The 26,698-nt window shown below is 42.5% G+C and overlaps 2 protein-coding genes across 2 annotated transcripts in view; both read left to right on the forward strand.

The window, feature by feature from the left end:
* LOC137322633 (threonine--tRNA ligase 1, cytoplasmic) overlaps window positions 1-19,651 on the forward strand; it is a 40,998-nt gene extending 21,347 nt beyond the window's left edge. Inside the window, exons 8-19 of the mRNA XM_067985543.1 lie at window positions 263-341; window positions 612-758; window positions 2,242-2,340; window positions 4,362-4,528; window positions 6,556-6,718; window positions 8,948-9,085; window positions 9,184-9,261; window positions 9,346-9,446; window positions 10,648-10,752; window positions 14,073-14,145; window positions 15,647-15,761; window positions 19,133-19,651. Coding sequence (XP_067841644.1) covers window positions 263-341; window positions 612-758; window positions 2,242-2,340; window positions 4,362-4,528; window positions 6,556-6,718; window positions 8,948-9,085; window positions 9,184-9,261; window positions 9,346-9,446; window positions 10,648-10,752; window positions 14,073-14,145; window positions 15,647-15,761; window positions 19,133-19,281 — 1,414 coding nt within the window. The 3' untranslated portion in view covers window positions 19,282-19,651. The remainder of the gene's footprint in view (window positions 1-262; window positions 342-611; window positions 759-2,241; window positions 2,341-4,361; window positions 4,529-6,555; window positions 6,719-8,947; window positions 9,086-9,183; window positions 9,262-9,345; window positions 9,447-10,647; window positions 10,753-14,072; window positions 14,146-15,646; window positions 15,762-19,132) is intronic.
* Window positions 19,652-19,740: 89 nt separating this feature from the next.
* The window catches only part of LOC137329941 (NAD(P) transhydrogenase, mitochondrial-like), a 139,065-nt gene continuing 132,107 nt past the window's right edge, over window positions 19,741-26,698 (forward strand). Inside the window, exon 1 of the mRNA XM_067994498.1 lies at window positions 19,741-22,085. The gene's annotated coding sequence lies outside the window, so the exon portion shown is untranslated. The remainder of the gene's footprint in view (window positions 22,086-26,698) is intronic.

A 26,698-nucleotide genomic window follows, 5' to 3' on the forward strand; every position in this document is an offset into this window, starting at 1 on the left:
TGAGTGCTTGATGCTGATTAAAATGGAAAGTGCTTTATTCTGCAACAACCGATGAGCACATATTTCAAATTGGTGACCCAAATTTTTAGCACTCCCACTGTATTACTAATATTAGGCAATTATTAGCTGGGGACCTTGTGCTGTGTATATTCTCATAATGTATTGCCTGAATGCAGAAGTGTGTACTTTAATGTTATTTTAGGAGCATATGTATGTCCAGTAATGGGGATGAACTGAGTATTCTTCTATTGCTTGGTTTCAGGTGTGGACCACTGATTGACTTGTGTAGAGGACCTCATGTCAGACACACTGGCAAAATAAAAGCCTTGAAAATTCACAAAGTAAGTGCTTTATACCCCATTGTGGAGAACTCCTAGATGTTCTCATTTTCAAAAAAAAGTAGTTTCACTCTGCCTCTGTGGAAAATTTAAATAAAACAGGCAGAAATTTTCACTTTTTTAAATTGAAACTGTTTCAGTTTAGCCTTGCCATTTGGGTTTAATAGTTCTGATAATTTCTATTACTGTGTTGAGCAGAAGTGATATTGCTAATCTCATTTGAAATTGCTGTTTTCTTTTTGTTTTTAAGCTTGTCATTTGATCTTTTCACAGAATTCCTCCACTTACTGGGAAGGAAAGGCCGATATGGAGACACTGCAGAGGATTTATGGAATTTCTTTTCCAGATACGAAAATGTTGAAAGAATGGGAAAAGTTCCAGGAAGAAGCCAAAAACAGAGACCATAGAAAACTGGGGAGGGTTAGTCTTAAATAAATCTTCTTAGCTACTACATACAAAATTCTTACAGGGCTCAACAGGGTAGATGCAAGGAGGATATTTCCCCTGGTTGGGGAATCTAGAACCAGGGATCACAATCTCAGAATAAGGAGTAGCCTGTTCAGGACTGAAATTAGGAGAAATTTTTTCACTCAGATGCTGGTAAATCTTCGGAATTCTATACCCCAGAGGACTGTGGAGGCTCAGTCATTGAGTACATTGAAAACAGAGATCGATAGATTTCTATATATTAAAGGCATCAAGGGATATGGGGATGGTGCAGGAAAATAGTGTTGAGGTAGAAGATCATCCATGATCTTGTTGAATGGCGGAGCAGGCTCGAGGGGCCGGATGGCCTACTCCTGCTCCTATTTCTTATGTTCTTATGAGCCAAAAAAAACACTTAAGCTTAATGTAAAGCCTGTTATTGGGATTCCTTCTATAAAGAACTGTTCCCTTTATTCACACGTCTCAGTAAATCCTATGAAAGGTGTGCCCAAGATGTCATTAACCCAACTCTTGTTAATATTTCACTTAGCTGAGGAGGGTGTAAAGCATGCTTACTCAGCTCTTTGGGGCAGCAGAGGAAGTTCTGTTAACTCTCCATCTATGCATTCAATGTTTTTCATTTGTTTATCCATAAGAAATAGCAGAAGTAGGCCATGCGGCCCTTCGAGCCTGCTCTGCCTTTCAATAAGATTATGGCAGATCTTCGACTCCACTTTTCTGCCCTGTCCCCAAATCCCTTGATTCCTTCAGTGTTCAAACATCCATCGATCTCAGTCTTGAATATACTCAAATGACTGGATTTCTCTACCCGAGAGGGCTGTGGACGCTCAAAGATTCACAACCGTTGGAGTCAAGAAATTTTTCCTCATCTAAGTCCCAAATGGCCAACCCCTTATCCTGAGACTATGACCCTTATTTCTAGACTCTCCAGCTGGGGGAAACAGCCACTCAGCATCTACCCTGTCAAGCCCTCTCAGAATCTCATGTTTCAATGAGATTACCTCTCATTCTTCTAAACTCAAGAGTATAGGCCCAGTCTACTCAACCTTTCCTCATAGGACAACCCTCTCATCCCAGGAATTAATCTAGTGAACCTTTGTTGCATCGTGTCTAAGGCAAGTATATCCTTCCATGGGTAAGGAGACCAAAAGTGTACACTAGGGATTTGTTGTGGTAGTGTCTAAAAGTTTCAAATAGTTCCTATAAAATGGTTTGTTACTGGAATGCAGAAGACTCTCCTTCAGAAAATATACCCTGTTAAATGAGACTGTAATTGGTGTGGAAAATTCTTTAATGTTGGAGTTTTGTTTCAAACAGCAATATAGAACTGCTTTTACTATTTAACATAATGTGTTTTAAAACCACTACAATAAATGTGGTCAGATTATTAAAATATTTTAGTTGCTCTCTGCTGATGCTTTTTAAAAAAAAAATTGGAATTTTTTTACTTTTTCAGGAGCAAGAATTGTTTTTCTTTCATGAACTCAGCCCAGGAAGCTGTTTCTTCCTGCCTAAGGGAGCTTACATCTACAATGAACTTATTGAATTCATTAAGGTATGAGTTATTCATTCAAGTTTTGAATTCAGCTTTATGTATCTAAACTTATTAAGTTAGTTAAATAATTTCCTGTGAAAGATTTGCAAAAATCTTAGATTTAAAGGGAAAAGTTGGGGAGAGGGAACCATGGGCTTCTTTATAGCATATACTGGGTGGGGGTGGGGAGGAAGAGCCATGAGGAAATTTAGTGGGAGGAGGAAGTGAGAGCAACTTAACTCCCTTATTAGTTCATCTGCCACCAAGTGGATACTTCAGGCTGCTGGATGTCTATGTTCACAATATTCATAATCTATATCAATGATTTGGATGAGGGGACCAAATGTAATATTCCCAAGTTTGCTGATGACACAAAACTAGGTGGGAATGTGAGTTGTGAGGAAGATGCAAACAGGCTTCAAGGGGATATAGACAGGCTAAGTGAGTGGCAAGAACATGGCAGATGGAATATAATGTGGAAAAATATGAAGTTATCCACTTTGGTAGGACAAAAAGAAATGGAGTATTTTTTAAATGGTGAGAGATTGGGAAATGTTGATGTTCAAAGGGACCTGGATGTCCTTGTACATGAGTCACTGAAAGCTAACATGCAGGTGCAGCAAGCAATTAGGAAGGCAAATGGTATATTGGCCTTTATTACAAGAGGATTCAGTTTCAGGAATAAAGATGCCTTACTGGAATTATATAGGGCTTTGGTGAGACTGCACCTGGAGTATTGTGTACAATTTTGGTCTCCTTACCTAAGAAAGGATATACTTGCCCTAGAGGGAGTGCAATGAAGGTTCACCAGACTGATTCCTGGGATGGCGGGATTGTCATATGAGGAGCGATTGAGTAGTCTAGGCCTGTATTCTCTAGAGTTTAGAAGAATGAGAGGTGATCTCACTGAAACGTACAAAATTCTTACAGGGCTCGACAGGGTCGATGCAGGGAGGATGTTTCCCCTGGCTGGGGAGTCTAGAACCAGGGGTCACAGTCTCAGAATAAAGGGTTAGGCCATTTAGGACTGAGATGAGGAGAAAATTCTTCACTGAGAGTGGTGAATCTTTGGAATTCTCTACCCCAGCGAACTGTGGAGGCTTAGTCATTTAAGTACATTCAAAACAGAGATCGTTAGATTTCTAGATATTAAAGGCATCAAGGGATATGGGGATAGTGCAGGAAAATAGTGTTGAGGTAGAAGATCAGCCATGATCTTGTTGAATGATGGAGCAGGCTTGAGGGGCCTGATGGCGTACTCCTGCTTCTGTTTCTTATGTTCTTAATGTGATCCCACCATGATAGAAAATCCACAGTCAACAGACAGAAAGCCACCTTCAAACATGTTTGCAGTTCATCAGGAAAGAATAAAGGAGTTTCATATGTCATCTCGTTCTACCTGTGAGGTGTGCCATATAACCCATCAGTGACCAGATTCAGAGCAATTTCCACTGGTGTGATTTATGAATGGAATAGAAATGTGTCCTATTTAAACTTTTTTTGTTTTACATTTTTAAAGTCTGTTTTGATTTTTGCTGTTGGAAAAGAGCAAGTGATTCCAGAAAATGCTGGCAGATCATAGTGATTATGTAGATTTGATGATGATCTCTACATTTTCTGGAGTAAGTGCTTTTATCTCCACTGTCACTAGGAGCAAAATTATATTTTGCCAAAGACTTGATGAAATATTTGTAAATTTTCCATTGCCTTTTTTCTTTCTAGACTTTAGCTGATGTATTTGTATCAGCATGTTTTACTGAAAAAAACCTGACCCTTGTCTCTGATTTTAATTGTCCCTTCTTGAGCTCTTTCTTGGTTGAGAGGATAGGCATATAATTCTCTCCCATGTTGCTCTTCGTATTCATAGACATTCAACTGCTGAATATGAAGAGGTGAGCAAAAGTTGTTCTGGATGACATCCACTGTTGAAAAGTGTCCAGTTTCCACTGATGTCTGTGTGCTGAGAGCAAAATTTGCTGTGCCACTTAAGTGGTTTTAGATACAAATGCATCTGTTTAAGCAATTTCTCTTTTTTTTAAAAGAGCGAGTACAAAATCAGGGGCTTTACAGAGGTGGTGACTCCCAACATTTACAACAGCAAACTGTGGCAAACTTCAGGACACTGGCAGCACTACAGTGAGAACATGTTCTCTTTCGAGGTGGAGAAGGAGATATTTGCTTTAAAACCTATGAATTGCCCAGGTCATTGGTATGTGATTGAAAACTTTGAGGTTTCAGAAATTCAGTTTTCCTCCACTTTCATAGTGCCTTCCTGAGACGCTTGCATTCTAGATCTGTGATATATTAATTATAGGGTATTGTAGCTAAGTAGTTATGGTACTGGACTAGCAACCCAGAAATCATGAGTTCAAATCCCACTATGACAATCTAGTAATTTGTGGGCTAGGACCAGAAAAAATGACCATGAAATCTGCTGAATTGTCATTTAAAAACTCAACTGGTTCACTAATGTCCTTCAGCAAAGGGAACCTATCGCCCTTACTCAGGCTAGCCTACATGTGATTCAGATCCCTCGCTATGTGGTTGACTCTTAATGCTCTCAGGGTAACTAAGAATGGGTAATAAATGCTGCCTTACCTGTGTTGCCCACATCCCAACAATTTTTTTTAAAAAGTGAGCAATTCTGGTACAAGAGGTTGTAAAGAACAGCCCTATCTTTCCCATTTTCCTGCTCAGTTTGGGAAAATTTCTCTCAATGCGTAGTTCATAATTCTCTGGCAGCGTGGGTGTGAACCTGCACCCTTCCCATGGTGTGACACGTGCATGGCTTCACAGTGCTACCTGCAGAAGAAGGCACACTTAAATGTGGAGATATGTGTGTCCCAGTGCTTGTGAATTTTTTTAAGCTTACGCTTGCATAATTTTCCACTCCTCCCAAAAAATCCTTTATTTTTCATCGTGATTTCTTCAGCCATCCTTTGTGTGAGAGAGGAGAGAAGAACCAGGCAGGAGTATTTAGACAACACTTTTTTTTAAAGATTTGAATGTCACGCCTATGCATCATCTTTTATCCTAAGAAGTTAGAAATCTCTGACCAAGGGCTGAAGTGGCTCCAAGTTGTTTGGGAATGAGTACAAAGTAGATAATTTTTGTCTCTATTTACAAAAGGATAGATTAATATGCAAATTAAATGCCAGACTTTCAATGTGCACTGGCTCTTCGTCAATCTGTTTCACCCTGCACCAGCCTCACCACATTACAGTAATGGTGAACTCTACTGAAAAGTAGCTGTAATTCTCTTTTAATTTTAAGCAATATTCTAGGGTAATTCTCTACAAGTGGTTACTAGTTCACTGCTCTTCCCTTCTGGAACCTTGCCTAGATTTCTCTGCCTTGCCACCTTCCCCTTTGCTTTCAAAACAGCCTCCAAACCCATTGCTTTGAGTTTGCCTTTGGTCCCCCAACCTAAACCTTTCTATTTTTCCCTTCCCACCTTTTTTTTCTACAATAGAAATTCTGTACAATAGAGACTATTTGGCCCATTGTGTTAGCTTCTTTGGGGAAACTGGCACTATCTACCCAGATCCCTTCCCATTTCCCTGTACTTAATATTTTGTCTTCAATATCAACAACTTGCATTTATATAGCACCTTTTTAACATTGTAAAAACATCCCAAGGCGCTTCACAGGAGTGTTATCAGACAAAATTTGACACTGAGCTGCATAGAGATATTAATAAGAAATAGGAGCAGGAGTAGGTCAATCGGCCCCTCGAGCCTGCTCCGCCGGTGACCAAAAGCTTGGTTAAAGAGTTGGTTTTAAGGCGTGGATGCTAATGGTGGAGCGATGAAAATCGGGGATGCGCAAGAGGCCAGAATTGGAGGAGCGCGCAGAGATCAAGGAGGGTTGTAGAGCTGGAGAAGGTGATAGATAGGGAGGGGTAAGGCCATGGAGGGATTTGAATACAAGGATGAGAATTTTAAAATTGAGGCGTTGCAGAACTGGGAGCCATGTAGGTCAGCGAGCACAGGGGTAAACGGGACTTGGTGCGAGTTACGATATGGGCAGCAGAGTTTTGGATGAGCTCAAGTTTATTGAGGGTGTGGTTTTACTGTGCACTGGCTAGTTTCCTGATCAACTCTGCGGTGTTTCAGAGGCTGGGTGCTGCTTCACATAGTATTTTGATATAACTTTATGGAATTTTAACTATGTTGAGCATAAAATTGTATTGTTTTATATGCAAGACATTTTCATAGTTATTTGTACATATTTCAGCCTCATGTTTGACCATCGCCCACGGTCCTGGCGGGAGCTGCCAATGCGGCTCGCTGACTTTGGAGTTCTTCATCGTAACGAGCTGTCTGGAGCACTGACGGGCCTGACTCGGGTCCGCAGGTTCCAGCAGGATGACGCCCACATTTTTTGTACCATGGAACAGGTATGTCATGATTATATCATGATCTTATTCAGGTTTCAGACATACTGTTCTGTTACTCAGGATTGTTGAAATGCACTTAGTGAGATTCGGGTCACTTCTCAGCAAGTTTTGTTTTTATTTAAAAATCTAGATCAAGGGTAAAAACCAATAGTGCATGACACCAACAAGGTTGAGGAAGAAAAGATGGGATAAGTCAAGAATAAGTGGCTAGATATCACCAATCTTTGGCTTTAAAAACCTTTTAGATTGCAGGAGGAAGGAAAGAATAAAAGGAAGAGTTAAGTGTTTGATCCACTTGCTTGGAGTTTGGAGCAATTATTTGTTGGAGATATTTGTCCAAGAGTGTGGCAGTTCAATGAGTGTTGATTTCAACAGTGAAACCTAAGGAAGAAGGAAGTATGTGTAGCAGTGTTTTTGGAGCCTCAAAGGAGAGAGGAAAGTAGAATTAATAAAATAAAGACAAGCTAGGGGTGAGAGAGGGACCACCCGTCAGATGACCAGCTGCTGCTTGTATTCTGTCTCTGTGTGAGGTGATCGAAGAAGCTCCCTGGATGGGGGAAGCAAGGTTTCTGGTGAGCTAAATAGGGGAAAACAATTGCTAAAAATAGATCTTACATTGTGAGAGTGACCCAATGCTAACTGCTTGTTGCAAAAATGTTGTTGTCTATATGCTGCTTCAGATCACAGAATGGGGACTGTTGTGGTATGAACAACACTTACTCTAGAATTGAGTCTAGTCATTGATAAAGATGAAATTCGACAGCAAAAGTGAGTGTGATCTGTCCTGTGTGTCTGAGGTTGTTTCTGCCCCCACAACTTGGGATTGTTGAGTTTGTTTCTGTGGAAGTGAATGCCCACACTTTCACAGAAATGTGCTTTTTTTTTTAAAAAGACCCTGAACACAGTGAATGTACTAACACTCTCAATAGAATCATAGAAATTTATGACACAGAAGGAGGCCATTCAGCCCATCGTGTCTGTGCCAGCCAAAAAAAGAGCTATCCAGCCTAATCCCACTTACCAGTTCTTGGCCTGTAACCTTGTAGGTTACAGCACTTCAAGTGCATGTCCAAGTACTTCTTAAATGCCATGAGGGTTTCTGCCTCTACCCCCCTTTCAGGCAGTGAGTTCCAGACCCCCACCACCTGGGTGAAAAAATTTCTCCTCAACTCCCCTCTAATCATTCTACCAATTCATTTAGATCTATGCCCCCTGGTTATTGACCTCTGCTGTGGGAAATAGGTCCTTCCTATCCACTCTATCGAGGCCCCATATAATTTTATACACTTTGATTAAATCTCCCTCTGCCCTGTTCTGTTCCAAAGAAAACAACTCCAGCCTATTCAATCTTTCCTCATAGCTAAAATTCTCCAGTCCTGGCAATGTACTCATAAATCTCCGCTGTACCCTCAGGTGTAATCACAACTGTCCTGTAATGTGGTGACCAGAACTCTGTGCAGTACTCAAGCTGTGGCCTAACTAATGTTTTATACAGTTCTAGCATAACCTCCCTGCTCTTATATTCTGTGTCTCAGCTAATAAAGGAAAGTATCCCATATGCCACCTTAACTGCCTTCTCTACCTGTCCTGCTACCTTCAGGGATCTGTGGACATGCACTCCAAGGTCCCTCTGCTCCTCTACACTTCTCAGTATTCTACCATTTATTGTGTACTCCCTTGCCTTGTTTGACCTCCCCAAACGCATTATCTCACACTTCTCTGGATTGAATTCTATTTGTCACTTTTCTACCCACCTGACCAGTCCATTGATATTTTCCTGCAATCTACAGCTTTCTTCCTCACTATCAACCACATGACCAATTTTTGTATCATCTGCAAACTTCTTGATCATGCCCCCTACATTTAAATCTAAATCATTGATAGGTCCCTTGCTTATTGTGGTATATAAGTACTGAACCCTGCGGGACCCCACTGGAAACAACCTTCCAGTCACAAAAACACCAATCGACCATTACCCTTTGCTTCCTGCCACTGAGCCAATTTAATTGTATCAATACTCTAGCAGACAAGTGCTCCCATTCTCCCCTGCCATAGTTCTATATTAGCATGAGTGGCTTGTGTTTTTAGCTAGAGAACAAATGGTATGTTACTCTGTTATCTGTCCTGTATTCATAAACTAGTGATCATCCAAGAATTCTGGAAAAAAAAACACAAGGAGGGTGGTAATTTTTTTTTAAAATGTATCGTTTGATTTTTTTTTTTGACTAGATTGAAGCAGAAATTAAAGGTTGCCTGAACTTTCTGCGTGCTGTCTATGATGTTTTCGGATTTACTTTTAAACTTGAGCTTTCTACTCGCCCAGAGAAGTTTCTTGGTGATATTGAAGTATGGAACACAGCTGAGAAGGTCAGTAATCCTATTGTGCACATTTAGGTGATGCTCAATGCTGTATTTTATTGTGTATTTTTAATCTGACCAGTAATTGTATAACACTTTTTCCTCAGCAACTTGAAAACAGCCTCATTGAGTTTGGTGAGAAGTGGACCTTGAATCCTGGTGATGGTGCTTTTTATGGGCCGAAGGTAATTTAAAATAGCGTAATAAAAACAGAAATATTTAATATGGCAAAAAAAAATTCTAACATCTTTTTAAAAAAATTCTTACAGATTGACATAAAAATTAAAGATGCTATTGGTAGATATCATCAATGTGCTACAATTCAGTTGGATTTCCAGTTGCCAATCCGATTTAACTTGACCTATGTGAGGTAAGCCTTCTAAAATGAAGAGCATCAAGTAGGGACTATGTTCATTTTTATTTTAAATCACTATTCTCTTCCCATTTCATTTAAATTATTTCAGTAGTCATGAAACTAGGTCATTGAGCCTGATTATATTAGTGCTGTGTTCTCAGTGTTAACTGATGCCAAACTTCCTGATCATTTAAGGTTTATTTTTTCACAAGCTACTTCAAAAAGGAGTGACTTTTTTTGACCAAAAAATGGATGAAATCAGCTGCAAAGAAATCTGCTTTTTGAGTCAAACATTAAGCAAAATAATTGTATTCAGAAAGCTTTGGTTTTAATACGCAAAATGTTTTTGGAAGGATTGAAACCATATTCTAACAGTAAATACTTACAACTGTTCTTATGAAGTACGATGCTAAAAGGAGTTGATGTGCACCATTACCTGGTTCCTCTGCATCTCCTCTTGCCCCTCTTCCCCCTCCCAGGGGGAATTTAATTCAGCCAGCTGTATGTGATTCAGGTGAATGAAGGTATGCTCTATGTTGATGCTACATGATGCCACAGAGAGAAATGCACTCTGCCAAACTGGAAAGCTGTGCATATTACTGCAGATTTGCAATATGCTGACACTGATGTTTCTGGGTCATATCTAGTTTAATTCTAATTTTTTGAGAGCAATTTTGGTGTTTGTTGAGGTTTAACCCTAAAATCAGATTGTTTATTTATAAATGTCCTTTTCAGTCTCTTTTTGTGCCCCCCCCCCCCCCCAAACAGGCTGCTGAAATAACTCCTTTCAATCTTCTCTATAGCTTATCACCCTGTACTTGTGGCCGGCCACTGTCTGCACTGCCCCATAATGGTACTTCTGTGGGTCAAAACACCCTCTGCTGTGTATATGTGTGTTTCTTGAGCTCTCAGATGGAACACTCTGGCATCATGGTTTGTTTCATCTAGCAACCTGTATGAGAACCTCCTGAAACCTGCCCATAGAGGGTGTTAGGTGGACTGTGAGAATTGTGGATACGTTTCATAAATTTATAATAAACAATGAGTCAATTGCTTGTCTTGGTTTACAGTTTATATAGCATAATAAATTTTTCTTCATTTCCCCTCTGAGGGGAGGGGGAAAGAAGGAAAGAAAAATGTTTTGTTTAGTAAGATTCACAGCTGTAGTTCATGTTAAATACAGGAAGTACTGACATGGGTCTACTTTATTTCACAGTCACGATGGTGGTGACCAAAATAAGCCTGTTATCATTCACCGTGCCATCCTGGGTTCTGTGGAACGAATGATTGCAATTTTGACTGAAAACTATGGTGGCAAATGGTAATATAGAATTACATTTTCCATATGTTAAGTTAGATTTCATTAAGGCTAGTGAATTACATAAGTATTGCTAAAATATAAATTTTCAATAATAGGTGTTGAACAAGTACCATGCTTATTCATACTAAGAGCATTCTTTTGAAGTATAATATACCATATGCACTGTGTGTGCAACCTCTGGCTGCTTCATGATTTAAAATGATCTGATGAGCAGCTTCCAATTGAAGCACCACCAGCTGGCAGAAACTAATCTGCCAGTGGGGAGTAAAAACAAAAATAGGATCTGTTACACCTGGCATGCGGTGGGCTGGGAGACACTACATGCTCCCAACAGCTGCACGCTCTTGGGATCCACTACTGTAAGTCTCAACTGGAGGGTGAGACCAATGCTACTGGGAGTAGGAAGCGTGTGTAAGTCTACTATGCTCTTACTGAGAAAGCTGGCAGCGCTCTCAGTTGTGCCGCTTGGTTACTTGAGGTAAGCACTTGGTCAATGAGTAAATGCTCACCTCTCAGCTGTGGTTCAGGAGAGAAGGTTGTTGTCTGTGCTTGGAACAACCCAAAACAGTAAGTGAAGAGGGTCACACACACATGCTGTGTCCAAGCATGTTAATACCCTTGCCTGCCCAATAGACTAATCTCAGCCCCAGATGCTGCTTCTAACCAACAGCTTAAATCACAGTGTTGCTGCCTTCCTACTTGTTGCAATGACAAACAATGGAGGGTAAAAACAAAAGTATGATAAGGCAAAGTGAAAAGCAGAAAGAAATTTTTTCTTTTTTTAAAAAAAAGCTGTATGAGAAAGAAGTGAAGGAGTTGGAAATAGTATGACCTAACCACCGCATAAAGCAGAAAATCAGCAGTTAGATGTCACATTTAATCATCATGGCCACTGTTTGGGGTTTTTGTAGAAAAAATAGATTGAATTGCAGAATGAGATTCCCTAAACATCGGAAAAATTCTAGAATTCTGTTACTATAAATTGTGTCCCTCATTAAAAATGGACAGAATCCTGGAATGTGATCCATAAACACCAGTAAATATCCTGAAATCTCATGTAATAAAAATGGAATATGACATATTTAGACATTGGAAACCAGTGGCTGTGATAGTGATTTTTCTTGACTCAAAAGTGAGTTAATCATATGCAACCTGCTTGTTAATTGTGGCATGTGGGTCTAGCCCACTGCTGCAAAAGATTGAACAGCTCTGGTTTAGTGGAGTGCAGAATGGCAGGGTATTGACTCTCATCAATGCAGTGAGATCCTGATTTTGTCTGAACTGTCTGGGGGAATTTTTGAGTTCTTTCTCCCCAGGGGAGCAGAATTGACTTGCACTAGCCTTGCTAAGTGGCATTGGTAGAGGCCTGGGAGCAAATAATGAGTGCATTTAAAAAATGGTGTATAGTGCAGAGAAATTAATAGACAAGAAATAGAGATATTTAGGGGGGTTATGGAAAGGTTTAGAGAGATGGTGCTGTACTACAGATATTTAACACCCAGCAGTCTTAGATACTGCTTTCATATAATTTATCTGAAATAATGGATTTGTATTCATCACTAATTACATCAAATTATTATTGTACGAGTGGGACTTGGATGCGAGGACTTTACCAGCACACTGTTTATTGCTAACATTTCAGCTAAAAAAAACTAAGAACTGCAGAACATTGACATTAAGCACTCAAGCCAAATAACAGCAGCTTTTTAGTGAGATTGGCTGTGTGGTTGATAGTGAGGAGGAAAGCTGTAGACTGCAGGAAGATATCAATGGACTGGTCAGGTGGGCAGAAAAGTGGCAAATGGAATTCAATCCAGAGAAGTGTGAGGTAATGCATTTGAGGAGGGCAAACAAGGTAAGGGAGTACACAATAAATGGGAGGATACTGAGAGGTGTAGAAGAACAGAAGGACCTTGAAGTGCATGTCCACAGATCCCTGAAGGTAGCAGGACAGATAGATAAAGTGGTTAAGAAGGCATTCGGGATACTTTCCTTTATTAGCCGAGGCATAGAATACAAGAGCAGGGACGTTATGCTAGAACTGTATAAAACATCGGCTAGGCCACAGCTTGAGTACTACATACAGTTCTGGTAACTGTATTACAGGAAAAATGTGATTGCACTAGAGAGGATACAGAGGAGATTTATGAGGATGTTGCCAGGGCTGGAAAATTTTAGCTATGAGAAAAGATTGGATAGGCTGGGGTTGTTTTCTTTGGAACAAAGGAGGCCGAGGGGAGATTTAATTGAGGTATATAAAATTATGACTGGACCAGATAGATTGGATAGGGACTTATTTCCCTTAGCTGAGAGGTCAATAACCAGGAGGCATAGATTTAAAGTAATTGGTAGAAGAATTAGAGGGGAGGGGAGCTGAGGAGAAATATTTTCACCCAGAGGGTGGTGGGGGTCTGGAACTCACTGCCTGAAAGGGTGGTAGAGGCAGAAACCCTCAACTCATTTAAAAAGTACTTGGATGTGCACTTGAAGTGCTGTAACCTACAGGGCTACGGACCAAGTGCTGGAAAGTGGGATTAAGCTGGATAGCTCTTTTTCAGCTGGTACGGACACGATGGGCCGAATGGCCGCCTTCTGTGCCATACTTTCTATGATTCTATAGTCATTTGATCTATTTACCCTTCAAATTATTTTTTAGATTCAAGAGAGGGACTTTTAAAGCTGTAATGTTGTCCTCCACCAGCCTTACTTCATATTCCCGTTCCTGCTGCAATTTTTACCTTTTGGACTTGACTTTTTCTGTAATGCTTTCCTGGCCGTTCTGCTGCACTGCAGCCTTCACATACTCGTCCAATACTCCGTCACCTGCAATAAGGGCCTCAATGACAATGTAAAATCCAAATCCTCTTTCAGTCTCTTCTCACCCTGCCTTTGGAACTACCTTGCATCCCAGTCTGTGCCCTTCGGTCTTCTGTGATCTCTTATGCATCCCTACTCTTTGCTGCACCATTGGTGGCAGAACCGTCAGCCACTTTTGACCGTAATCTCTGCCTCTCACTACCTCTCCTTGCTTTTAAAAGCCTCCTTACCTATCTTTTTGCCTATGCATTTGGTCATCTCTCCTGACCTTTCTACCATTGCTCACTGACTCTTTATTTTCCATGAAGCAGCTTGGAACTATTTTTGAATGTTAAATGCACATTGTTTTGTTGGGATCTGCTGACCTTCAAAAACCACAGAAGCTAGGACCTCCGTTGAACCTCGAGCAAATACTAGCTTTATAATCCCCTCCCTGCTATACAGCTTGTAAAGAGATTTGGCTGCTCTATTATCTAAAATATGCTGCAATTTCTACTTTGCAGGCCTTTCTGGCTCTCTCCACGTCAAGTTATGGTTGTACCTGTGGGACCTACATGTGAGGAATATGCACAAAAGGTAAAGTCTGAAAATACTACCTTTGTATATTTCCTCATATTGTGAAGTAGATGTGTGACTGTGTTACAGAATATTCAGCTATTTTGGAGGGGTCATCTGGTTGAATGTAATGTTATATAAAAAAAAATGAAGTCTTGGGGTAGAACATTGTAGTGGGTGAGTTAGTGTGTGGTTTGAAAAAAAGCACTTGTACTCTGGGTAGGCTGTGCAGTGGAGTGACGGGTTGCAGGTTCATGTTTGTAATTCTTTACATGCGTTTTCTATCTTTGGTGTGTTCTTGGAGTAAGTGATTAGCACTCTGGGTACCTCTTGCAAAGGAAAAAAAAAATCTAGAGTTGTTGGGCTCATGAACCTTCATATGGCTAGCCAGGAACTGGTTATCAGTTTTCAATTGTGGCTGGGGGTCGGTGTGTGGAGTAGCGACGGAGCGGCAGGAATTTAAAAAAAAACTTTTTAAAGTGTACATTAGGAATATAAAGACTTGGGTTCCCAATTTTCCTTGGTATGAGATTTTTAACTAATTACATTTTTGTACTGCACATGGTTTATAGGCACATTAAAGTACCAACCTCAAAAGTATCTTGGTTTTTATTTTAAAAATAAATCTCAATGTCGTCTTTAGAATACTGAAGTAGCATTGCAACACAACATAAATATAACACCTACTGCTGTTTTATTGTGTGAATGCTGAGAATGAAAAGAACATTCTAGTCTGATACTTCCATTCTGTAGTTCCTAGGTCTAATTGTTTTTTTATTTTTATCTGCATACTAAAGAAAAAGTTCAATGTTAAAAATCAGAAGCTGCTTTAGAGAGGTAATTAACCCATTCCTGACTAGGTAAGACTGCTTGCTACTGTTGGCTGAAAAACGGCAGAGTCTAACACCAAGCTTTTATCAGACATTAAACAGAAATCTGTGTTTGAAAATTGGCATCTTGCAATCTGCTGAAAGAGAAACAAATGTAAACACCTAGAACTAGTACTGTTGGCAGCAGCAAATACCATCTATTTAGTGCAAACAGGTGCTGACTACCTCTTCAAAGTATTTCATGGCTGCTGAGGTAAATAGGACACCTATCTGAAAGATGTTTACAGTGTGTGTGTATATGAAATGATAAAAATTAACTTGTGCTTAATGTCCTTTGAGCTCATTCGCAGTTGATACAAACATGCCTTTGCTGCATCTAGCACCTGCTGTTCTGATTTACTCTGCTGTACACTGCTGTAGCCTTCCAGTAAACCCTCAATGTCACCACTTTTAAGTGCTGCTGCAGTCTTGGCCTTTCTGATGGGAAACTCAACCAACAATATATTTTTTTAAAGTTTATTCAATCAAATTTTTATTTTACTTTTGAAAGGGTGTTAAGGGAATTGCTGGGGGTGGGGGGGGGAAATGAAGTGTTTGCAAAGTTGTGGCCATCCAAGGTTTTTGGCTCCTTTTAAAAAAATTACAAGAAGCCTTTTCAGTAATGGTGGATCTTGATAAATTCAAATGTCTAGGTTCGACAGCAGTTTCATGATGCTGGGTTATTGAGTGATGTTGACCTTGACCAAGGATGCACGCTGAACAAGAAGATCCGAAATGCACAACTTGCCCAATATAACTTTATCCTCGGTAAGCATTCTGAATCTTGGTACAATGTGTTTGCTGAGTTGGTTGGGGGGGGGGGGGGGTGAGAAAGTGAAAGAAATGCAGAAATCTTTTTGTACTTTGGACAGTGTCATAACCTGTTTGATGTGGAATTAATCTTTTTTAGCTTGTTGGTCAGCACCAAATGTTGGTCCACTAATACTAGGTATGGAACTGCGCACCCCCTATAGTCGAATGACTAATAGGTAATGATGTACTGTGCTATATAAACCAAAAGGTTGCAGGTTTGATTTACATGTTTTAATGATTTCAGCCAGGGCAGCAATTACAGTGCAGCAATTGATTTTGTTGTCTGGTCACTGCCCAGTAATTCCTGCTGGAAAATATGTAGGAGTGGAGATTAGATGTAGACAAGATTAGGCTTAGCTGTGATTTGTTGTATGACATACATAGGGTATGGTAGCATAATGGTCATGTTACAGGACTGGTAATCTAGAGGCCTGGACTGATAATCCCACAGAGAATGTGAGTTAATTTCATGCCATGATAGTTTGGGAATTTGAATTCAGTTTTTAAAAAAATACCAGCTTTTTATTTCCAGATCAGTAAAATAAAATTTGACCATGAGGCTATTGGATTGTCATTTAAAAACTCACTGCTTCACTAATGTAGTTTCAAGGAAGTAAACCTGTTGTCCTTACCAGGTCTGACCTATATGCGACTCCAGTCCTACACCAATGTGGTTGACTCTTAACTGCTCTCTGAAGTGGCTTAACTAGGGATCGGTAATAAATACCGGCCTTGCCAGTGACACCCACATCTTGAGAATGGAGAATTTTTTTTTGACAGATTATGATCATTAATGAGCTATCAAACAATGGCCTATTTAAATTAAAAGGCATTTGTGCAAAGCTGGGAGGGTGCAATATTTTCAGCCTTTTAATCAGACAAAACCATACACTGAAACAAAATAGTTTTAAATGTGCTTAACACAATTAATAGTATGAATTGGGGGATTGTAGTGAGAGCATTAAATTATCATAGTAGGTACAACACAGGAGGAGGCCATTTGGCCCATCGTGCCTGTGCCGGCTCTTTGAAAGAGCTATCCAATTAGTCCCATTCCCCTGCTCTTTCGCCATACCCCTGTAAAATTTTTTCCTTCAAGTATTTATCCAATTCCTTTTTGAAAGTTACCAGTGAATCTGCTTCCACCACGTTTTCAGGCAGTGCATTCCAGATCATAACTACTCGCTATGTATTTTTTTTAAAAGTTTCCTCAGGTCACCTCTGGCTCTTTTGACAATCACCTTAAATCTGTGTCCTCTGGTTACTGACCCTTCTGCACTGGAAATAGTTTATCCTTGACAGGTTTTTACTCTGTCAAAACTGTTCATGATTTTGAACACCTCTATCAAATCTCCCCATAACCCTCTCTGTTCTAAGGAGAATAACCCCAGCTTCTCCAGTCTCTCCACATAACTGAAGTCCCTCAGCCCTGGTGCCATTCTAGAAAAACTCTTCTGCACCTTCACTAAGCCTTGACATCCTTCGTGAAGTGTGGTGCCAAGAATTGAACACATTACTCCAGCTGTGGCCTAACCAGTGTTTTATAAAGGTTTAGCATAACTTCCTTGCTTTTGTACTCTGCCTCCCTTAATAAAGCCCAGGATCCCATATGCTTTTTTAACAGCCTTCTCAATTTTTTTATTTGTTCGTGGGATGTGGGCATCACTGGCAAGGCCAGCATTTATTGCCCGTCCCTAATTGCACTTGAGAAGGTGGTGGTGAGCCACCTTCTTGATCCACTGCAGTCTGTGGTGAAGGTTCTCACAGTGCTGATAGGTAGGGAGTTCCAGGATTTTGACCCAGTGACTATGAAGGAACGGTGATATATTTCTAAGTGGGGATGGTGTGTGACTCGGAGGTGAACGTGCAGATGGCGTTGTTCCCAAGTGCCTGCTGCCCTTGTCCTTCTATGTGGTAGAGGTCGAGGATTTGGGAGGTGCTGTCGAAGAAGCCTTGGTGAGTTGCTGCAGTGCATCCTGTGGATGGTACACACTGCAGCCACAGTGCTCCAGTGGTGAAGGGAGTGGATGGGGTGCCAATCAAGTGGGCTGCTTTGTCCTGGATGGTGTCGAGCTTCTTGAGTGTCGTTGGAGCTGCACTCATCCAGGCAAGTGGAGAGTATTCCATCACACTCCTGACTTGTGTCTTTTATAGATGGTGGAAAGGCTTTGGAGAGTCAGGAGGTGAATTACTCCCTGCAGAAAACCCAGCCTCTTAGCTGCACTTGTAGCCAGAGTATTTATGTGGCTGGTCCAGATAAGTTTCTGGTCAATGGTGACCCCCAGAATGTTGGTGTGGCATTCGGCGATGGTAATGCCGTTGAATGTCAAGGGGAGGTGGTCATTGTCTGGCACTTGTCTGGTGCGAATGTTACTTGCCACTTATCAGCCCAAGCCTGGATGTTGTCCAGGTCTTGCTGCATGTGGGCACGGAATGCTACATTATCTGAGGGGTTGCCAATGGAACTGAACACTGCAATCATCAGCGACCATCCCCATTTCTGACCTGATGATGGAGGGAAGGTCATTGATGAAGCAGCTGAAGATGGTTGGGCCTAGGACACTGCCCTGAGGAACTCCTGCAGCAATGCCCTGGGGCTGAGATGATTGGCCTCCAACAACCACTACCATCTTCCTTTGTGCTAGGTATGACTCCAGCCACTGGAGAGATTTCCCCGATTCCCATTGACTTCAATTTTACTAGGGCTCCTTGGTGCCACACTCGGTCAAATGCTGCCTTGATGTCAAGGGCAGTCCTGCCACCTTCAAAGATTTGTGTGTGTGCACCTCTGAGTCTCTCTGTTCCTGCACCCCCTCTAAAATTGAACCATTTAGTTTATATTGCCTCGCCTCGTCCTACAAAATGCACTACTTCACACTTCTCTGCATTAAATTTCATCTGCCACATGTCTGCCCATTTCACCAGTCTGTCTATGTCCTCCATGAAGTCTGTTACTATCTTTCACGTTATGTTTCTTTAATAGTGAATGAAGTAACAAATATGCTTTTCATAAATAAATGTGCCATGCCAGTGATAGAATGTTGGTTTGCATTTCATAACACTCAATTCCTAACTTCAGCCGAGCCAGGATGAGGTTAGGTACTACCCTGCTGGTAAGAAGGGGAAAATCAGAGAACCATTCTTGTACATTATCTAGTTGTATCAGGTGCAAGTCACCTAGTATGTATTAACATTTTTGACAGTAATTCCAAGTCATTCATTTACCATATGCTATTTAATTTTTGTAGGACACTTTTTTTAAGCAAATGTGTTTTGCCTTGAATCAATTGCCAGAATGTACTGAAAATGTATTGTCGCATTTGCAGTGGTTGGTGAAAAAGAGAAGAGCAGTGAAACAGTCAATGTACGTACGAGAGATAACAAGGTGCATGGAGAACGCACAATATCTGAAACCATCGAGAGGCTTTTGCAACACAAACAGTCCAGAAGTAAACATGCTGAAGAGGAGTTCTGAGAAGTTTTTTTAAAATCCTGCAATATAATGTAGAACCAAACATGATTTTGTTTATTGGGGAAGGGAAGGAAATCTGAAAATCTAATAATGGTATTTTTAATCAGTAATTGGAAAGTTCCTGTCGGCACAAACAGCGATCACAAATGTGGGTTAAAGGTTGAGAATTAAAATTCTTGTTTCCTTTTGTGTATAATGGCAGTTTCTTGCAAGAAAACAATCCTGAAAGTACATATTGAAAAACTGTATGTCGTATTCTTGTTCACTTTCTCTACTAATCTAATTCATTTATCTGTGTATTTTGAACAAATACCTTGCAATTCATGGCTATAAGAGTAGGAACAAAGACACCCAATAAAATTAATTTCCCTAACATTGCTCTTGACATTTGTTGTAAGATGTGTTGTCCAAAAATTGTGTCTGTTTGGATTGCACTCAAGATTATTGAATTCTTTTCCCTTCATCCCCCCCCCCCCCCCCCCACTTTTCCCTTAGCAATTAAGGAGAGATTTTATCAGTCATCTGCATCCATATTCATAATATATTGAGGTGACGTTCATAACTTAAAAGAAAAAAAAAGTCAGGCTGTTGCTATTGAGCCACTCTTGGATTTAATTTTCAAATCTGTTTTTAAAAACCAAAAGGCTACTATATTTTTATCACAAATAGCAAAAGCTATTGATTTCCTCAACATGCAAGTCATCAGGTGTTGCCAGGTGTCATCATGGTTTCAGCCCCTATAGTATGGTGTTCTACAGATCAGCAAGTGGCAGTTGTACCTGCACCATCATTCTTTCCTTGAACCCTTAAGATTTGTAACCTCGACATCCAATAGGAAATACCTAAATATAAGGGAGCAAAGTATCTGAGGATACTGTCTCTAAGAACTGTGGGCTAGATTTTCCTCCTTGCCGATTTATGTCCTGTATTGGGAGTTGAGCCCACAAATTTATACTCTTAAGTTGCGGTCATATTAGCTAAAATCCAGCAAGAGAACCCAGCTTTTTGGCCCCAAGGGAAGGAGTCCTACAAAAGGCACAATCTAGAAGATTGTTTTGGCAGTGTATACCATCTCCAGCAATGCCTGCATGCCCACTCAATGCTGGAAGAAGGTAACCAGATAGTCCTATTAACAATGCATTGTAATAAATATGCTTTTCATTTCTAGCCACTTTGCCCTTCCTCACTTGAGCACCATGTATATTTCCTACATAGGTTACCACAGACCCCTTCATATCCTCTTCCTCTCACTGCAAGTGTTCCTTCACTCACAGACAAACTTATTTGCTCATTTCCTGCACCTGTTCTCACCTTCATTAGAAATACTTTCTCACACCTGGGTTGCAATCCATATGATTTAGATTAAGGTGGGGAAATGTGCATTAAAGAGTTTTAAAAAACTTTTCCAAAAGAATTTGGGGTGGAGGGGTTGCAGGGTTGGAAGTGGTTACTGAGATAGGGAGAGGTGAGATCAGGAACAGATTTAACTACACTGATATCAATTTTAGGTGCTGGGTGAACAGGATTTTGTGTGGGCTAGGACATGGACAGCAGACGTTTTGATGAACTGAACTTTACCGGAGGATGGAGTATGGGAGTCTGGCCAGTAAAGCATTGGACTAACAGTCAGGAGCAAATGGGCTGAGGTAGGTGATGTTGGAGGTGGAATTTAGTGGTCATTGTGATGGGTAGGGTGTGAGGTCAGAAGCTCAGTTTGGAGTTTAATATGATGCTGAGGTTAAGTCTACTTCAGCTTAAGACACTGGCTGGGTAGGAGGATGGAGTCGGTAGCAAGGAATGGAGTTTGTGGCGTGGGCTGATTGGTTTGGTCTTCCTGATTTTCAGTTGGAGGAAGTTATGGCTCTTCCAAGACTGGATGTCAAATGAGCAGTCTGGACAATGCAAAGGCAGTGGAAAGGTAGAACTGGGTATCAATGATGTACATGTGGAAGCTGACCCTATGTCTATGGATGATGTCACCAATAAACAGCATGTGAGAAACCAGAGAAAGAAGAGGCAAAAGATGGAGACTTCAGAATTAAAGGGAAGTGATGCTATTGGTAGGGGCGTTCTGGTTATAATCAGAAAGATGAGTGGAACCAAGCAGGAACAGTTCTAAGGAGCTGGATAATGAGAGGCATTGGAGGGGGATGGTGTGGGTGACTGTCAAATGCTGCAGAGAGGTCAAAAACACGGAAGAATAATGTACCAGAGTCAGAGAATGTTATTAGTTAGCGCACAGGGGTCAACGCTGAGACCCACGATTTCCGAGGCTCCCCGATTGCCGACTCTCCAGTCCCTTCCTGACTGTGCTCCGTGTGTTCGCGGTTCTGCTGGTGATGGTATGGAGAGGGTGGCGGGAAGGCAGCGTTCGGGGAACGAAGACCCGATTCCAGGAATCTCCCAGTCATTCCGGGAGGATTGGGAACCCTAGGGTGGTGGGAGCTCTGCTTTGGCCCCACCAAACCTTCCCACAACCTACCAGCCCAGCACCTCATTGAGAATGCGCTACAAGCACGACTCAACTTATCCTTATTTATTACAAACCCAGCAGATATGTGCATTTAAAAAAAATATAGATATGTGCATTTAAAAATATATATTTATTTGCAGAACCATCTCCCTTTACAAATGCTTTAAAAAAATCCTTCGCTACGTTTAAACTTTTACATTTTAAAGTAGGGGAAGGAGAAACACTTGCACTTCGAGATCACATGGCAAATTGACCTTACAGTGAATAGTTTCTTTTCCTGTAATAAAGTTCATTGATAATCTGAGAGCAGGAGTTATCTACTCGGCTTCCAAAGGTCAGTGTAACTTGGCAGGATCGCTGAGTTTTTTTAAAAACAGATTTATGCTGATTTTGTTGGTCTTTCTACTCTATTGTATCATTTCTTGTAATGCAGTAAGAAAAAACACACTGCTGTTGATCAGATCACCCTAAAATATATTCCGACAGCCTACATTCAGGATTTAGTAAAAATAAACTTTCCATTTAATTTAGTATTTTAAAACGTACTGAGTTAGTGCTTCATTATTGCAATTAATTTATAAATGCTCTGCCTTTGCCTTTGGGTTGCAGAACATAGTTGAAAATACCCTCTAAACTGCAGTAACTAAAATTAAATACACAACAGGACTTTGTGTGAATAAGGAATGAGTTACCGCGGTTCAGACTTTATCTTTTGTATTTACTCAGCGATGTTTATTATCAATATATAAACGAATGCAAAACCATATAAGGTGAAAAACTTAAAGATCCTCATGTCGTAGTTCTGCAAAACAATAAATGCCGGTGTTTTAATGTGGCAAAGAACCGATTTTTTAAAAATAAAGGTTTTTTTAATAGCGAAATGCTGCCGTCAAACGTCATTTAATGTCATTAATAGAGAAAGAAAATGAGATACAGTCGTTAACCACACAGCAAGTGACTCATCACCGGGGCTGGGAGCGCCTGATCACCGGGTGTGGGAGTGACTCATTACTGGGGCTGGGAGTGACTTATCACTGGGAGTGGGAGTGGGAGTGACTCATTACTGGGGCTGGGAGTGACTTATCACTGGGAGTGGGAGTGGGAGTGACTCATTACTGGGGCTGGGAGTGACTTATCACTGGGAGTGGGAGTGGGAGTGACTCATTACTGGGGCTGGGAGTGACTCATCACTGGGAGTGAGAGTGACTCATCACTGGGGCTGGGAGCACCTGATTACTGGGCCAGGTTATAGTCCAGCAATTTTATTTTAAATTCACAAGCTTTCGGAGGCTTCCTCCTTCCTCAGGTAAATGTTCAGGAGCTCCTGAACATTTACCTGACGAAGGAGGAAGCCTCCGAAAGCTTGTGAATTTAAAATAAAATTGCTGGACTATAACTTGGTGTTGTAAAATTGTTTACAATTGTCAACCCCAGTCCATCACCGGCATCTCCACATCCTGATTACTGGGAGTGGGAGTGACTCATTACTGGGGCTGGGAGCGCCTGATTACTGGGGCTGGGAGTGACTCATCACTGGGAGTGGGAGTGACTCATCACTGGGGCTGGGAGCACCTGATTACTGGGAGTGGGAGTGACTCATTACTGGGGCTGGGAGTGACTCATCACCGGGGCTGGGAGCGCCTGATTACTGGGGGTGGCAGTGACTCATCACTGGGAGTGAGAGTGACTCATCACTGGGGCTGGGAGCACCTGATTACTGGGGGTGGGAGTGACTCATCACCGGGGCTGGGAGCACCTGATTACTGGGGGTGGGAGCAATTGATTACTGGAAGTGAGACCACCTGATTACTGGGAATGAGAGCACCTGATTACTGGGAGTGGGAGCGATTGATTACTGGGGGGTGGGTGCTGGTATCACCGCGATAATGTCAGTTTACCAGCACAAAACATTTCAGAGGCTCGGACGAGCAAGAAAAAGGTTTCTTAAAAAGTCCATGTCGCTTTTCTTCATTCATTGTTAGAAAGTTTGGGCTAGAAATTGGGCCCTATAGCGCCTGTTGTTTTGGCGCTACTTGGCCTCCCCAAGTGCCAAGATGGCACCTTAGCTGCGCACGCACGTTTCTAGCGTGACGTGCGCCGGACGCCATCTTGGTATAGGTATTAGTGCATGCGCAAATACCGAATGCCGGCAGCATGTAAAGTAGGGAGAAAATGCATACAATCAGTGTGCAACACTGATTTAAAGTGATAGACACCATTTTGCTACTTAATGCTCAACTCAACGTGTAGTCTTAACCACGCATACCTGAACATGTCCTGGAGAACCCCCCACCAGCGCTATTTAAAGGTGTTGCAGGTGAGTTGCTGGATTATTGCTTCTGGCTGCTGGTGGAATAGGAAGTGTTTTTTGAAGCTCCCTATACTTACTGAGAGTTCCTGGAGTACATTTGAGAGTGGTTAGGCAGGTACTGCCTTACGGTTTGGAAAATTACAACTGTGGTTGAACAACATTCCTGGCAACCATGGGTGGTCTGCTAGGGCTCCCGCTGGGCATTGAGCACGACTGGGAGCATGCAGAGAGGCCATGTGCTGCAGGTCAAGCTGCGAGGAGAGGGAGGATGAGGAGGCGCAGGGCACTGAGCAGGAGGCCGTATCCAATAAGGGCCTTCCGGGACAAATTCTCTTACCTCAACATGAGCGAGGAGCATTGCATCCGACAGCTGAGGTTCACCAAGGAGGCCGTGACTGAGATCTGTCAACCACTAGCTTCGGAGCAGGGCAAGGACAACATTGCCTGTGACTGTGAAGGTCACCATGGTGCTGAAATTCTATGGCTCAGGATTATTTCAGGCCTCTGCTGGCGACGTGCAACATCTCGCAGTGTGCAGTGCATAAGGGATGTCACAGAGGCACTGTATCAGATGAGGAACAGGTTCATCACCTTCCCTCTCAACAGAGACAAGCAGAACGAGCGAGCACAGGGGGTCGCTCACATTGCTGGCTTCCCCATGGTGCAGGGTGCCATTAACTGCACGCACATTGCCTTGCGTGCCCCGCATATCAACTTGGCCGTCTTCGTCAACCAAAATGGCTTCTACTCCCTGAACGTGCAGCTGGTGTGCGACCACACGCATCGAATCATGGAGGTCGATGCCCACTACGCTGGGAGCAGTCACGACGCCCTTTGTTATGCAGCAGTCCAATGTGGCAGCTATCTTTCACCGGTCTCGGCAAGTCAAAGGCTGGCTGCTGGGCGACGAGGGCTAGCCCCTCACGCCGTGACTCTTGACTGCGGCCAGGAACCCACCCACACGTGCACAACAGGCCTACAACGAGAGCCATTCTGCCACACGCAATGTCGTGGAGCACATCGTAGGCCTCCTGAAACAACGCTTCCGCTGCCTGGACCATTCTGGAAGAGCCGTGCAGTACTCCGCAGAGCAGGTGGGAAGATTTGTGATCGGACAAGACCCTGAGTCAGAGGTGGAAGAGGAGGAGGCTGAGAAGGAGGATGAGGAGCCGGAGGAGGAAGTGGAGGAAGATGCAAAGTGCAACAGGGAACACACCCCTTGTCTGCAAGGGCTCTGCGTACTCGCCTGATGTGCCCACTATCAAAAATGTCAACTACATCCCCCAACTCACCAACAGTCACACACTCCCCACCTTTCCGCTCCCACAAGACAATCAAATCGCCCTTCGTCTGATTACACATTGGTTTCCCCCTCAACTCATTACATAAATAAAAACCACCACCAAATGCAAATTCAAAGTCACATTTATCAATGGACAAATCAAATTATGGAAACAGAACAGAACTATTCACCCTTGTGCATTGCTTTAGTGCCTGTTGTCCGTGTGCCTTTACCTAGCCTAGTGCTCCTACGAGATGCTTCCCCAGTGGCTGGAGCATGGGTGGTGGGAGGCTGCTGGCCTTCAATGGAGGAACGTGCAGATGGCCCTGGAGGACGACCTCGAGCAGCTCTGGGTCGCGAGGGCCCGGCTTCAGACTGCACCATCTCAGCATGGGCTGCAGCAGTCTGGCCTGGCTAGCCAAGAGACAACAACAGGGGCACTGGCGGAGTGTCCGGGGTGGGAGCAGGAATTCTGTCGTCCTGAGAGGGGACGGCAGGTTCGACTGCCATGGCGCCACTGCCACTCTCTCAGGCCGGCGCCTCAGCAATCCTGGAGATCAGCTGGAGAACGGATTGCTGGAGTGCTGTGATGCCCTGGAAGCCCCATTCCACAGTGATCCCCAGAGCCATGATAGCAGCAGTCAGGGCTTCCATTGCAGCAGTCTGAGCAGCAACCGTAGCTTTCGGACCTTTGATGACGTCGGTCTGTGCTGCAATGGAAGCCGCGACATCAGACGCTGCGTCCTGGTAGGTTCCTTAGGTGCACTGATGGAGATGACCACCCGTTCCACGTTGGAAAGGATGGGCTCCAAGCTCTGCGCAAAGCCCTGTGCCAAGTTGGAGCTGGACTCCTCCACGCCCCTTCTCATTGTGTGCAGGCTCTCCAGTGCTCCAAGCATTTGGTGGTGTACGCCCATCAGCCATCTTCTGTAGCCTGGCCCATTAAAATCCTCACCTGACTCCTCTGCAGCAGAACTAGTGAGCGACCTCGCCCTCCGGTGAGCTGGCACCTGTCGTATCCGTTCCCCCCGCTCCGGCTCCTGCACACTTGTCAAATATTTCCTGTCAAAATGATGGTGAGGCTAATGACAGTCGGCGTAATTTATGTGTAAATGGTACAGCAACTTCAGGTGAGGGGCACATGCGTGGTTAAACTCAAAAATCCAAAAGTTACTGTCTGAATCGCGCCGCTCCGCCGTTACTTTAGTGAAAACGGCATCTCACTGTCTACCTCACCATTAAAATGCATTGAATGGCATGAAGTTGCTGTAATTGCGCAGTAGATAAACAACAACAACTTACATTTATATAGCACCTTTAACGTAGTAAAACGTCCCAAGGCCCTTCACAGGAG

This window comes from Heptranchias perlo, chromosome 1, assembly GCF_035084215.1.
Source record: "Heptranchias perlo isolate sHepPer1 chromosome 1, sHepPer1.hap1, whole genome shotgun sequence".
NCBI classification, from domain to species: Eukaryota; Metazoa; Chordata; class Chondrichthyes; order Hexanchiformes; family Hexanchidae; genus Heptranchias; species Heptranchias perlo.